The 15,334-nt window shown below is 37.1% G+C and overlaps 1 protein-coding gene across 3 annotated transcripts in view; it reads right to left on the bottom strand.

Annotated features, from left to right (window-relative positions):
* The window catches only part of MSR1 (macrophage scavenger receptor 1), an 80,425-nt gene that overhangs the window by 8,837 nt on the left and 56,254 nt on the right, over window positions 1-15,334 (bottom strand). The window contains exon 9 of one of the 3 annotated variants that reach the window (XM_077772660.1): window positions 2,649-2,837. In XM_077772660.1, coding sequence (XP_077628786.1) covers window positions 2,649-2,837 — 189 coding nt within the window. Of the gene's footprint in view, window positions 1-2,648; window positions 2,838-10,621; window positions 10,715-15,334 lie in introns of those variants that run through there. The other 2 variants (XM_077772669.1, XM_077772684.1) reach the window with 2 other exon arrangements.

The following is a 15,334-nucleotide window of genomic DNA, read 5'->3' as shown; positions in this document are numbered from 1 at the left end:
TAGAATATATATTATATATATATAATGGAATATTACTTAGCCATTAAAAAGAATGAAATCTTCCTATGTGCAACAATGTGGATGGAACTAGAATGTATTGTGCTAAGCAAAATAAGTCAGAGAAAGACAAGTATCACATGATTTCACACATGTGGAATTTCGGAAACACAACAGATGAACATAGGGGAAGGGAAGGAAAAAGAAGATAAAAACAGAAAGGAAGGCAAACCATAAGAGACCAAGAGTTTGGGGATTTTTGAATTTTGTTTTCCTCTCTGGATAAAACAATAATCTGGCTTATTGATATTGAAAACATTTTGCCTGAATAAAGTAAAGTCCCATACTTTTTCAACCTGGGAAGGAAATTCCAAAAATGTAGTAGAGATGGAATATATAGAAATTCCAAAGATCTATTTGGTTGTAGAAAACTATGGATCTTTTCTATTTCATTTGTTTCTTTTGTTCAAAGCTGTAAGACACAAATTAAAAACTGGGGCCTGGAGCTGAGCCTAGATACAGAAATTCTCGCCATCACCACCCTCTTTTGTCTCATCTCACCTCATCATATGAGACTAAATGATCTTTCTGACCTCCAAAGACTTTGGAACCTGGATCTCTGCTTAAATTTATCTCTCTTTTTAAATGTTTATTATTTGAGAGAAAGAGAGAGAGAGGCAGAAAGAGAGAGGGAGACAGAGAATCCCAAGCAGGCTCTTAGCCACCTAGGTGCCCCCAATTTATCTCTCTCTTTTTAAAGTTTGTTTGTTTGTTTGTTTAGAGTGCACAAGTGAGGGAGGGACAGAAAGGGGAGAGAGAGAGAATCACAAGCAGGATCTGATTATCAGCACAGAGCATCATGTGGGGCTCGAAATCATCAACCCATGAGATCATGACCTGAGCTGAACTCAAGAGTTGGATGCCTAACCAACTGAACTTCCCAAGCACCTCACTTCAATTTTATCTCTTAAATTTGATATAGTGAATTCATTTAGTCAAAGGAATAAAGGATGTACTTGTGATCCATTATTAGTACTATTCAGGTGGTTACCTCAATGCTGACACATAGTTACAGCATAACATTATTTAATATCTTTTATGAATTTAAGAAGTCTAATACTGTTCTAGTTTTTTGATATTTGATTTGACACACTCCTTTATTTTATGACGATACACAAAAAAGTAGCATTACCAGATAATCTTACATCTATAACTTTGCATGAAATTTCTTCTTGCCCATATCTATCTAAAATAACACTTATAAAATCAAGAAGACCATTTTTTGGGTCAACATCAACTTCAGAGAAACCACTTATGTATTTACCAGATTTGGACAGTAGAGTAGAAAATATTGACTTTAAAAGTCTAATATATATGCTTACTTTTTTCTAATGTCTTTGTCATTTAGAATTGAAGCCCTCATATGTTTAATTATACATAAAGCCTATAGTATAAGGTAACCATTTAGGAAAAATATATGAGACACTAAAAATGTCATGAGTATACATTCAAATACTGGTCCCCTGAAAATTTGCTTCCTAGCTCTTTTAAAAATTTTTTAAAATGCTTATTGATTTTTCAGAGGAGGTGTGGGGAGGAACAAAGAATCCAAAGCATGTTGCAAGCTCCAAGCTGTCAGCACAGAGCCCAATGCAGGGCTCGAACTCACGAACCTTGAGATCACTGACCTGAGGCAAAGTCAGACGCTCAACCAACTGAGCCACCCAGGTGCCCCTCTTCGCAGCTCTTTAACACCTTTATAGAGCATGTTACAGATTCATGGGGGTAAAAATACACAAATACGCAGACAGCAACAAAATTACTCAATGTTTTCTGAATCTCAAATAGATGGGAAAGTAACCTTCCTCTTCCTTTGTTCCTTATCATGTTTCTTTTTTTTTTTTTTAAGCTGGCTGTAGTTTTTATTTATTTTTTATTTTTAATAGTTTATTGTCAAGTTGGTTTCCATATAACACCCAGTGCTAATCATGCTTCTTAGAGGATTTGGAGAAATTATAAGGAGCAGGTAGGGAGAGCCTATGTCATTGCTTCTTTCTCTTTCATGGCTCCTCACTGACCATCCTTTTAGAATATAGGTGCTCCATCAGGGACCAAAAGAGAGATCTCACTGCTGTGGAACATGCCTGGGAAGAAAATACACAAGCCAGTGTCCTGCTCTCCAGTTACACCGAAGACAGAGTGTAGGCGAGCTCAGAGATTGCTCCTATGCCTGCAAGATGCAGATCCATAAACTGAGCTTCCCGGGACGGTCTGTAGTTCCCTGGTCCCTACTTCTCCTCTTCTACTCTGCCCATCACTCTCTTTTCCTCTGATGTTCTCCAACTCGCCAAACGAGTCTACACACAACGTAAACATTAAAGACTGCCTGATAGCGTATGCCATTTATTGTTAATATCAATTTCTTTCATTTCTACTTTCTAGGAAGGGCTTTTGAGAAAACTCCTACATAGGACTTCTCTTCCTATTTTATATGTTCCTACTGCTACTATATTCTATGTATTTGAGGATGCCTACATTTCATTAACAAACACACTATATATATATATATTTAGTTATATATATGTACATATACATGTATATATATATGTATATGTATATATATTTAAATATATATACATATATTTAGTTACCTTGTCCAAAGTAAGCTCCCTTACGCACAGCTTGAACACCTTGGTATCCCAAACTCCTACAGATGACCTGTCCACTTCGCAGTTCCCAGTGGTCATCACACACGGTGCCCCATTGACCACTGTGGAAAATTTCCACTCTGCCCTCATGAGGACCACTACCACCAACCAGTCGTACTGTCCTAGATGGAGCTGTAACAAAAACAAGCAGGGGTTAATTATCTATACCGTTTGTTTTCTAATGATTAAAAACTTACCACATTTTTTCTCCCCAAGAAGTTTGATTAACTGAAATAAATATTAAACTTTCCAGCACCATCTGTTGGTAGTTTAAGTGCAAATATTGTTTGTGTCAAAACTGAAGTCAAATCTATTCTGTTTCAACATTTATATGAGTTATATGTACAATTTATCTAAGTTACGTATACGAGAATACTTCAAATATTACGTTCTAATGACTTTAAAATTCAACATCTACAAGTTTTTTAATATCCTATAGATTTTTCATACTACTTAGAGACACTACTAACAAATCGATTGGTTATTTTCTTGCCACACTAACACACAACCTAGAACACATAACCCAGTAACTTTCAATGACATAGGAAGTAGAAGAGAAGATATTATAAACATATAATAGATGACCAAAAATCCTATCTTTTACAAGAGAATCAAGATAACTATAGTGACAATATTTATTATTTTGGAGATTTTAAGAAATCACTGAGACAGTAGACTTTGTGAAAAAATATACTACGCATTTATCAAAATAATTTTGTTCTGCAATATTTAATCAAATTGCTATATATGATATGCTTTATATGATAAACTTTTATACAATTTTGATCATGTGCACGTTTAAATTTCTATCAAATGACTCCTATTTTTTTGAGAGAGAGAAAGCGTGTGTGTGAGAGAGAGAGAGACAGAGAAAGAGAGAGAGAAAATGAACACCCAGCATGAAGTTCAAGGACACAAGGCTCTATCACAGCTGTGAGACCATCACCTGAGCTGAAATTAAGAGTCAGACACTTAACCGACTGAGCCACCCAGGCACCCCATGCCTCCTACTTTGAAAGAAAACAACATACATATATTATGAACTTAGAGACAGATAAATTAAAGTGTGTAAATAATATTATAAAAACAAGTCACTTGGAGAATCAAAATTTCTTTAAAGAACCTGTATTATTCTAGTAAGTTTTCATTTAAGAATCATTTGGCTGAAGAACAGAATGAAAGGTAGAGACAGAAAATATTTTTTAAAATGTAGTTATGCTAAATGAAAAAAACCAATATTCTCTAATAATTATAAAAGCCAACAAATAAGTACAGTTCTATTTAAATGTCTTTTTAATATAAATTTGAGAAACACTACAGTATAAAAAAGCAAGATGTGACTATTAACAAATATACCTCCTCTAATGTGAAAATGCAGTGTTAGGAAATGGGTTGACAAAGCTGAATTAATTGAAGAAATATTCAGTAACATTTTTTTTTCTAAATTTTATTGAAACCACAATCCAGTAACAAGTAAAGAATACCAACCATTTTCCATAGCAAAACTGACTGAGCCCCTCAGAAACATGAAAAGCTAACATGTTAACATGGGACATTATAATTATAATTATTTTCTTGGTTCTTCCAAAACTGAATTCAGTGCTAAGTATGGAATTAATGTAATCAGGCCCAAGTGCAGAAGCCATTCCTCACTTAATAAACATGAGTTTAAAACATTCTTACAGGTAAAATAACTTGTTGTTACAGTATTCAAACTTTCGATGACCAAGTAAAATACCCATGTGTACCAGGCACTCACTATAATTGCTTAAGAAAATGGTCAATGATAATTCAGGAGTGGATTGTTTAATGTTTTAAAATTATTCATGTAGTATTAGCAAGTACCACCTCCAAAGGTTTTGTTTTTACAGAAGTCAAATATACCCAAGCATAATGTATGTATCATGATGCTGAGACAAAACACATCATATTCAAACAGTGGATTATATGAGCTTGATGGTCTTATTCCCCTCATAGGTATCTAAAGTGTTCTGGCTGTGGATTCTTGACCACATACCCCTCCCAAAATGTCATTAAGACACCTTGTTTATCTTGGGGTGATAGTTCTCAAACAATAGTATCTGTCTTAGCCTTTTCAGCCTCTATAACAAAACACCATAGACTGGGTGGCTTATACATTAAACATTGTATTTCTCACAGCTCTGGAGCCTGGAAGACCAAGACCAAGGTGGTGACAGATTTGGTGGGTGGTATGGCCAGCTTTGTTGACTTGTAGACAGTGTTACTCATTTCTTGAGTAAGAGTAGGGGAGCTATTTCCTTCCTGAAGGTGAAGTCCATAAAAGATATTTTAAAAATCTTGATATATTTATGTAATATTAATTATATTATGTATTTAGATGTGTGTTCTTTTGTCTACCTGTGACTGTGGAGTATAACTAAAATGAAAAACCCAAGAATAAGATAATCTGGATTTTAGTTCTACCTCTCACATGGCTTCTGGGACTTTATTAAAGCATTTAACTATTCTAAAATGAAAGTTTTCAGCAAGCCAAAAATATCTACTATCTTGCCCTATGCATAAAAAGCTTGCCAACCCCTTGTCGAGTTGAAAACGTAATCCAAAGACTAGAATGGCAGAGGATTTCAGTAGGGGTTACTTTTGCTAAGTGATCTTGGAACAAATAAGGTCATGACTCATCTCTGCTTTCCTTTCCAGCCTCACTGAGAACCACTCCATCCTTGCACTTGCTCTTTGTATTTCAGTTATGTAACTGTTCACATTTCCCAGATAAGACTTGCTCTCCCTTATTTCTGGAGCTTTGATCCCTGTCGGAAATGCTNCCCCCCCCCCCACACACACACACCATCCAGTTCTTCCCTCCGAATCCCAGGGTTTGGATACGTTTCCATCTTGCCACTTCTGCAGCACTACTGACCCACCAAAGCACTCTTAACAAGTTTATTTTCTCCACTAAATGGAGTTACAGTTAACATTTCAGCACCTGACAGAACACAGGATTTCACTTAGGAGGCACTTAATGAAGAGTTATGGTATGAGTGAGTGAGTGAGTGAGTGAGTGAGTGAGTCACCGTGAGCTCTTCCTGATGTGCAAAGTGCATTCCTGAGTGGATGGAGTTAGTGAATGCTTAAAATATCAAACAATAGAAGAATTCAGTATTTCACAGGTCTCTAGAGGGACTATAACTCCTGTGTGTAGAAGCAGTAAGGGAAGACACTGGTCTACCTGAGATCAACGAGTCCCATTATGAGAAGAAACCATGTAGCTATCTACTGAGAGTCTCCCAAGGTGGGAGAGATGATCAGAAGCCTGATATATTCAAAAACCCAGTTTTGTAGGTTCAAAGGATTTATATCTTAGTGGCAGACTAATGTTAAACAGAATCTTGGGACTAAATGTCAATTCAATTTACAGTGAGAAATGTAATTGCCTCAAAACCTGAAATATCTGTATCTACTTGACAGGCATTTTCTCCTGGTGGGAAATCTGCACAGGAAGTCAAATTGCAATCAGTGAATTATTACTTTAATGAATTTATTAATTTACAATGAGGCACAGCAGTGAGATTTTGCCTCTGGGACTGACCAACACTGCTTAGTTAATACATTTTTCTTTATGTTAGTACCTTCCATCAGGTTAGGTGATTTGACATATCTCTGCTCTGAATCATTTTTGCTTAACATTCTCCAGGCAATCTTACTATTCTTATTTCCCAGTTCTGAAGGGAAGGGTATAGTACTGATAATTTTTGTATATTCTTAAAAGTCTGGATATAAAATAAAAACAACATATAAAATATTCATTATACTAATAGCTTACTCATATTTCTATGACCATAAGATACCAAAAGAAAAATGTCATAGGCAGATAATTTGCAAAAGGTTTTATAACGAAATGTGAAGAAATAATTCAAAACATCATAAAAGTTAATGACTTTATTTCTGTTTTGTTAACTGTAGGCTTATTTTGAAAGGAGGAAATAAAACATACATATAATAAATATCTTAGAATAAAGAGTTGATTATTATATATACATTAAATGGAGGGTTTAGAGGCATTAAGCATAACTGTCAAAAGATCATGTAGGAATGGAAAAATAAAGATGATAATATAATATTAAGTATTATATAAAAAGACTGAAAGGAAGTACCCAAGGATATTATAGTAATTTTGTATATGGGGCAAGAAATTGAATATATAAGTTTTTTTTGTTTTCTGTCTTTACGGTTGTAAAGGGTCAATGACTCAAAGCTGAAATTTGTAAAATTGAGAGGAAAGAACAAGCTCAGAATGAGAGAGCAATAAGGCCATTCATGGAAATAACACGCAAAATATTGTCTTATGTTTGTACATAATACATATATAGCAAATGTATAAAACCAGAAATGAAAGGAGACATATATATTCCAAGATAAAGATTCACCCTGGAAAAGCTAGGGATGCCGGCATAAATAGGACCTCAACTGTATTGGTCAACATTCTGTTTCTTGAAAAACAAATATCTGTAGTCGGTATGGTAAGACGCCAATCTCTCTAAAATCCAGGTGGTGTGTACATGACTATTGGCCAACGGTTTGTTATAAATGTTCATTCTTTTTTCCTTTATATTTGAAATGTATTTTATATAAAGAAGAGAACACATTGACAGCCGTGTTGATGGAGTCACGCATGAGCCATAAATAAATTGTAAAAATGCTCCAGTGGAAGTCTTAAAGGTTTAAACAAAGATGCTCTAACTCCACTAGGGTCTATTAGATAGAGAAAATTCTAATCTGAAAAGAGAGATCAGGAAGGACGCAGACTCTGGGGGCTTTTTGCACGTGTCCATCAACGCTACTTGCATAGAAGTCAAGAACAGAGGTTAAAAATAACACTTGAGGAGTTCAGTTATCTCAACTATCACTGTATCGTTTACCTCATGGTCATGTTTTCTTTATTCATATCATTTATTAGAATTAGGATTTAGGGTTAAATTCATTACAGTGGTAATTATTATATTTAATTCCAAATGTAGTAAATTAAAAAAAAAATCTGATTGCAGTTTGACCCGGAAGTCACCACAATGTGGCCAAATTCCTCTAGAAAGGGAAGTGATGTTTTCTTTAGGATAATTAGCTTAATGAGGTATTTAGCTATGAAAGGCACAACCTGGATATCAGATGTCTGGAGAGATAGAGTTAAACTTCTCTGGAAAATTACTGTAACCGATTTTGAATCTTACTCTGGAAGTTAAAGGAGACAAACATTTTGGAAATCCTGTGACAGAGCAGAGGACAAAGTAGATGGAGAGGGTCTAAGTGGAGACGGGGTGTGTGGTGTAGTGTGATGGCGGCGGAGAGATGGAGAATGGCCAGGGAGGACGATGTGGTGTCTAAACTGGCTGAGAATTTCAAGACAATGAAGCCTGAGGTTCACCTTTACACTGTAGACAGTTCTGCTTGCATTTTCCTATTATAACTAAACCTTCAGTAAAATCCTCTTAGACCCCCAGGTAGAACTAGGCTACATCCTCAAATGAAGGGAGAGATGTAATGCTTACTGTGGAACGAGTGGTGTGGAGAGAAAGAAAGATAGGTAGGTTATTACTTTCCTAAGCCAACCATAACAAATGATTACAGTCGTGTGGCTTAAAAGAAATTTATTCCCTCAGAGTTTTGGAGTCCAGAAGTCTGAAATCAAGAGGTCCACAGAACCATGTTCCTTCCGAAGGCTCTACGGAGAAATCCTTCCTTGCATTTTCCCAGCTTCTAGTGGCTCCTGGCAACTCTTAATGTTCCTTGGTTTGTAACTGTGTTGTTCCAGTCTCGGCCTCCATCTTCTTCCTGGGTCTGTGTGTCCCTCTCATAGAGATGTCAGTCACTTGATTTCGGGCCCACCTGGATCCAGTATGACTTCATCTTAGCTTAATTATACCTGCAAATGTCCTACTTCCAAGTAAAGTCACATTCTGAGGTTTCACATGGATGTGAACTTTCACTCTTAAACCCAGTATCACAGGGGTGGCAGGGAAGGTACGTGGTAGAGTGTAATTTCTTCTGTATTTTCATCAGACTATTTAAGCAAATTTTTTTAGTGTTTATTCATTTTTGAGAGACAGAGCATTAGCGGGGGAGGGGCAGAAAGAGAGGGAGACACAGAATCTGAAGCAGGCTCCAGGCTCTGAGCTGTCAGCACAAGGCTCTACATGGGGCTCGAACTCATGGACCACAAGGTCATGACCTGAGCCAAAGTTGGATGCTTAACAGACTGAGCCACCCAGGTGCTGCTCACCAAACTATTTTAGATAGGAGGCACTTAAATTGCCTTAGAACATGAGGTTCGTGTTCAATTTTATTTTAATATTAAAGAACAAACTAAACCGCCAAGATCTGAGGACTGCAGAATAGGTGGGTAGTAGATATTTTGACTACACTGGAAATTCACCAGAAATTAGTTAGCAAACTCCACCATGATCATACTGAACACTCATAGTTCAACTGCTGAACAACTAAAAGACTGGGAAACTGTTGTTTCAAAATACACGATACCAAACTCACAAAGCATTGACTAAATCTAACTTAATTATCAGTAGGAGTGGATTACTTCAATGTGTGAAAATTAAAAGGAGCAGAAGGCTAGCTATTATTTCCTGTATTTAATTTGTCAGGTTTTTAGCTGAATCATCAGAGAAAGCTTTAAAAGAATCTTGCTGGAGGAAGTGGTTGATATTTAAGATGAAAGAAGAACTTTGCGTTTAAAAGGAATACCTCCCTCTTGTGCAGGTCCCCACAGGGACGTGATGGTTAAGTATACGTTTACTTGGAGGAAAAACAAACAAAATGAAAAGGCCAAGTCGAGTAAGACAAGAAAAGCAAGTGTGGCTGGGAGGGTAAGTCGTCTGCAGAGTATCCGGGGCTCTAATGTTGCTTCTACCACTGGATTTCCAAATGGCCAATTAAACAGGCGAATCTGTGTTTCAAAGACCATATGGTTTTCTTCAAGGGACCATGTCCACCATATACTAGGATTTTTTTTTTATCTTATTAGACCAATTTTATTATTTAATATTTTATTTCTAAGTGAGTCTTAGTTTCTAGAGTTTCTGAGGAGAACTGAAAAAAAATTATGAAGGGGCATTTTACTTACCTATTTTTAGACTATTTACAACTTTGCTCTTCACGTAAAACTGTAGAGCATAAAAATAATCAAGCCATCCATTCAGATAGGGAACGGAGCTAATTTAGAAAACTCACATCACAAAATAACATAAATTACATTATCATTCTTTCTGATTTCTGAAAATGTAGGTATAAAGGTCTTTGTGTCCCTCTTTATAATCTGTTAGGACATTGATAAGTGATTTAGCGTATTTGAGCCTTAACTTGACTATTTATAAAATAAATAACACGTACCTCCTACAATTGAGATTTCAAATATGACAGTAAGTGAAGAAACATATTTTAAACAGTAAAGTACTATCTAAAAGGTAGTGATAGAATTATTCATTATGTTTCATTCTGAAAGTTATTCTAGGAAACTATGAAATCATAGACTGTGGGGATTTTGAGTTGTGGCTTTTGCGGAGAAAAATGTCTTAAATTTGGTCCAAGAAAGATTAATCTGTCCAGCTATTGGCAGGGCTGACAACTCAGTACAGATTCTTTGACTTTTTATGAAGAGAAAATTATTTTCTAAATTGCTGAGTGTTTGCCCCTTGAATTAGATCAGGAGGTAAATTAAAAGACAATATACATTCTCCTTGTCATTGTGTGTTCTCCTTGTCATTGTGTGCTATATTTTGTTTAGACTCATGACTGTTCAGAGCTCCAGGGGGCTATCACGACTGACTTGCGGAATTGGTAGAGAATAGTGTAGACAGTCTCCATTACCTCTGCATTTGACAGGAGAAGCCATGATGTGCATCCAAAAGCTGTGTCCACAGATGTTTGAGGACAGATCACTTGATGCCTCAAATATCCAACAAAAAAGTGTTTCTCTCTCCTCCAGGACTCAATGCTTCCATTTGCTTACTGTAAATTTTGCCTGTCTTGGTGTAATCAAAGTAGATACTCTTAGAAACAAGGAAAAAAAGCACAGGATAGCAAATTTGGTTTGGATAATAACAGAAAGAAAAGCAGAAAAGAAAAGCTATAAAATGTGGGTCCTTAGTTACGTTGGAGTACTAAATGGTTTATTTCAAAAGACAGGGTCCTGGTGTTTATTCACCTGAGGGAGGGAGGGGGTCAGGTGGGGTGGGGGTGGGTTGCAGATCTGTTTCATGAAACAGGAAGCTTCTCTAGCTGAGAAGTCAGGCTGCAAACTTCCTTTATGACTTTGGACAAATTATTTTGCCCATTTTCATTTTATTTAATTTCTTTATTTGTTATGGCATCTTTTGTAATTACCTACTAGGACTTTCGTGAGAACTGGTGACTGTACTTTGAAGAGGTTTGCAAAAGAAAGTCGAGATGCACTATAATGGGATACAATTTAAAATGAGATGAACCAAGATTCACATTCCACCACATATATACTAGCTGAGTGATTCTGCACAGGTTAATGAACTGCTCTAAATCCTCATGGGGAAAATAGCAGAGTGATAGGTTTCTTGTGAGGATTAAGTGAAGTAGATACAGACAAAGTGCTCTGTAGAGCACCTGGCCCAGAAGACTCACTCTTTCTATTACAGGTATTCTTGCAAATATTATCATTTCTTAAAAATTCAGATTCCTGGCGCAAAGACTGGGAATCGGTAATGGTACCACAAACGTATCATGTGTTAAAGAGATTTTCAACTATACTGTGCCTCACAATTCCAAAAAAAGTTTCTGGAAACTACACATAGCAGTCCACAACCCAAATCCCCGAAATAAAAATCTCTGTATGAGTCCAGCCATCCATATATGATAAAAGCCTTAGAGATCATGCCAATGCTCACCATAGTCCAAGAAGAAATGTTAGAACAGTAAAAGAATTCTTTTGCATCATGGAAGAATTGACCTAATATTGCTGTCCAATAAGTACTTAACAAGAATATTATTAAATATTATTTACTAGCACAGTTAGGTTGATCCACTTTTTCAGGGCCTTTAGCCCTATACTCTGAGATTCTGAAGGGGTGATCCTGCCCAGCCCATAATCTGGCATCGATCCTTTAGAGACTAAAGTGCTTAGTCAAGGAAAAACTCAGTATCTAAGAAGAGACAGCAAGAATTGTTTTGACGGACAAAAGGTGGCATTCTTTCTCAGACATGGATAAATGTGCATATTCTGTGGCATGCAAGAATCTAATGGACTATGAGTGGATATGAGAGAGAGAGAGAGAGAGAGAGAGAATGAGAGAGAGATACTGAATCTAAATGACTTTATTTGAACTCCTGGATCCCATCAAGCCTGAAGCAACCACCTTTTGGAATTCTTGTTTATGTGAATCAGTAGATTCTGTTTCTTGATCAAACAGGTTTCCATTATTTTCTACTTAAAAAATTCTTACAAATACATAAGTAGTGATTATCTGATAATAAACATTAGAAATAGCTTCCCAGGTCATTCTTTTTCCAAAATCTAATCACCACTGGTTACTATCTATTTAAACTGAATTCACCTGGCCACCACTATTTCATAAAAACACCATAATATAAAAGAACTTCCCTGAAATGTGAGAACAAAACATTGATAAGAAACAAATAAAAGCAAAATTGATTTTATTACTAGAGAAACAGTTGAATGTCTCACATTTACCTTCTACACAATTTAGGCCTTGAGGCCTGACAGATAGAAAGAAACAACAGAGCCCCGTGGAGCAGATCTTGCTCATTCTGACAGTTCCAGCCTTGCCCGCAAAGGTTTAGACACGAGACTGTCTACAGACACATCAATTCTTGACACTCTCCTGTTATAGGCTGGATTAGATCCACCCAAAATACATCTGTGGAGGTCCTAACACCCAGGTGACTATATGTAGAGACAGGGCCTCCAGGGAGATAGTTCAGGGTAATCGAGGCCATACGGGTGGGGCCTAGTCCAACAGGACTCATGTCCGGAGGACACTTTCATCTTGGACTTCCGGTGTTCAGAACTAGGAGGGGATAGACTGGGTTGTTTAAGTCCCTCTGTCTGTGGTACTTTGTTCTGGCAACGCTAGCAGCCCAATACACGTCTCTCTCTTTTTTCTCTGTTTTGTTTTTGATTAGCTGCAAATTAAGTGAAAAATAGAGTACCTCGATGGGTATAAATTTGAGAATACAGCTTTTTCTTTATTTCATAAATTAGAACTAAGCGGCCAACCCTGTTATGTCATGATCGGAACACCATAAAAACCTCTCTTTAACAAATATAACCACTATGTCACTGAGAAACCTACCTTAAAGGCTTAGAAGTTTCTTAATAAAAAAAAAAAAAAAGGCAAAGATGCGCCTGGGTGGCTCAGTCGGATAAGCAGCCAAATTCAGCCCAGGTCATGATCTCACAGTTCATAGATTCAAGCCCCGTATCGGGGTCTGTGCTGACAGCTCAGAGCCTGGGGACTGCTTGGGATTCTGTCTCCCTCTCTCTGCCCCTCCCCCGTTCATGCTCGCTCGCGCGCTCTCTCTCACTCTCAAAAATAAATAGAATATTAAAATTTTTTTTTAAAACTTGCAAAAGTATTTATTAAGGGCCTTTTAAAATACATTAATAATAATTATTCATTTGGCTACTTTCTGAGTAATACAGTACATACTCTTTTGGCATAGACATAGTATTTCTAGGTGTAGGTGATATAGAAGGTAACAGAATAAAACAGGAGACTATAACAGGAGAGAGTTTGGCATGAAAGATTGTTTTGGGCAAGAACAGATCATCATTTTGTAGGGAATAAATGAATTATGCTATAAGCCATGTGGAGTTTTTGCAAAAATATTGTGCACAGAAACTGAATATTTGTATTCAGGTGAACCAATTTACCTTTCAGCACTTCTAGGCAATGAAAAATCAGAATTACACAGAACATCATTAGGAAGAAGGGTGGCTTTCATTTTGCTAAATAATTCATATTAGGATTCCTTTAAATAGTTCCCTGTAATGAGCCTCTGAAAAGCAGCTGGGATTCAGGCGTTTCATTTTGCAGTGAGGGGTTAGCAGAATGTGAGTAACTCAGGGAAGCAGGGAATGGAAATAACTAGAGCACCCCAGGGAAGGTCAAGCCTGTAGGTAAAGCCATAATGGGAGATATTTCTTGGACACTTCACGTGCAAGCAAGCAACTGTGTTGTGCTGGGAATTTGGTGTTGAGTTTCCCACTGCAGGACAGTGCATTTCCGAGAAGCCAGGGTGAGAGGGGGCAAGTACTGGTTGTGAATCCATACTCAGTGCTGTCATTGGAACAAAGGAAATCAGCTTGCGTTGGTGTAAGACTAAACTGACTGCAGAGTGGGAAGCCAGCACCAGGTTCTCTGAAGAGGGGCAGGCAAGCCGTTTGGTCTTCTGAGGTTGTGGAGGATGGGAAGTGCCGCATTGGGTCTCATCCATAGGCATTCAGGCATGTAACTGGATGAATTTCAGATGGTGCGAAAGACTTGAGTGGACTTGTACGGATTGTTTTAGTCTTTCCTTCTAATTGGCTCTGGTAGGAGTTGGGCTGTGTTAAGTCAGCCTGAAACAAGGACTCAACAAGCACATGCAGACTGCTGGATCCATTCCTGATTTAAATCTCTATTTCAATTTCCACGACATATTAGTGATTTCTGCTATCCAGGAACACATTCATTGAGTTAATGTAAAGTTACACATTTGGACAACAACTCGTGGACTCACACGAAGCTATAAAAACATAGACTGTGGAGAAAGAGCAGCACTTAGCTAAGTTACCTGGAGCCACATGGCTCCAGGATACCTTGGTCNCCACATCAGGCTCTGTGCTGACAGCTCAGAGCCTGGAGCCTATTTCAGATTCTGTGCCTCCCGGTCTCTCTGACCCTCCTGTGTTCACGCTGTCTGTCTCTCTCTCTCTCACTCTCTCAGAAATAAATAAAACATTTAAAAATTTTTTAAAAATAAAAGCAGATACAATAACAGAAGAGGAACAACAAAGCTGCCACATTGTATTAAAAAAAATGTGAAAATAGAGCCTGATACTGAAATAAAGACAGAATATTAACAGGTAGTTCCTTTCCCTCTTGCTCATAAGAACTCTTATTACCGACAATGCAAATTCAGTTATTCCAGGGACGCTATGTTTCCGGATAACAGATGTGGGGCAGAACGGGAGGCAACTGAACGCATATGTGAAAGTAGAAGCATAAACAAATCGAAATTGAGAATGTTGTTTTTTTTTTTTAATTTGAAATAATGGAAGTCATACTCTAAGAATCTTCATCTGCTTAGTGTCTTTAAATTATTATGCCCATTCTGGACAACCAAATTGCTTATTACAAATCTCTCTCTTTTCCTTCTTCTTTTCTCCACACCCTCCATGCTATGCAGAACAGATAAAACTAGAATGTGGGTGTTGAATCGAGTCATAGTTACAAAAAAGTCTTTGAGTTTCTGCCCTTCCATTTATCAGCAGTGAGCTTCAGTTTCCAATCTACTAAAATGGGAATAACAAAAGTACCTACTTCAAAGGCTCTTCTGAGGATTAAATGAGATAATGCATCAAAAGCCCCTGGTGCACACCCAGTGTTGTTCAA

The sequence above is a fragment of the Crocuta crocuta genome, unplaced genomic scaffold (assembly GCF_008692635.1).
Source record: "Crocuta crocuta isolate KB4526 unplaced genomic scaffold, BGI_CrCroc_1.0 scaffold140, whole genome shotgun sequence".
In the NCBI taxonomy this organism is placed as follows: domain Eukaryota; kingdom Metazoa; phylum Chordata; class Mammalia; order Carnivora; family Hyaenidae; genus Crocuta; species Crocuta crocuta.
The sequence above is the reverse complement of the archived record's forward strand: the minus strand, read 5'-3'. Positions and strand labels throughout refer to the sequence as shown.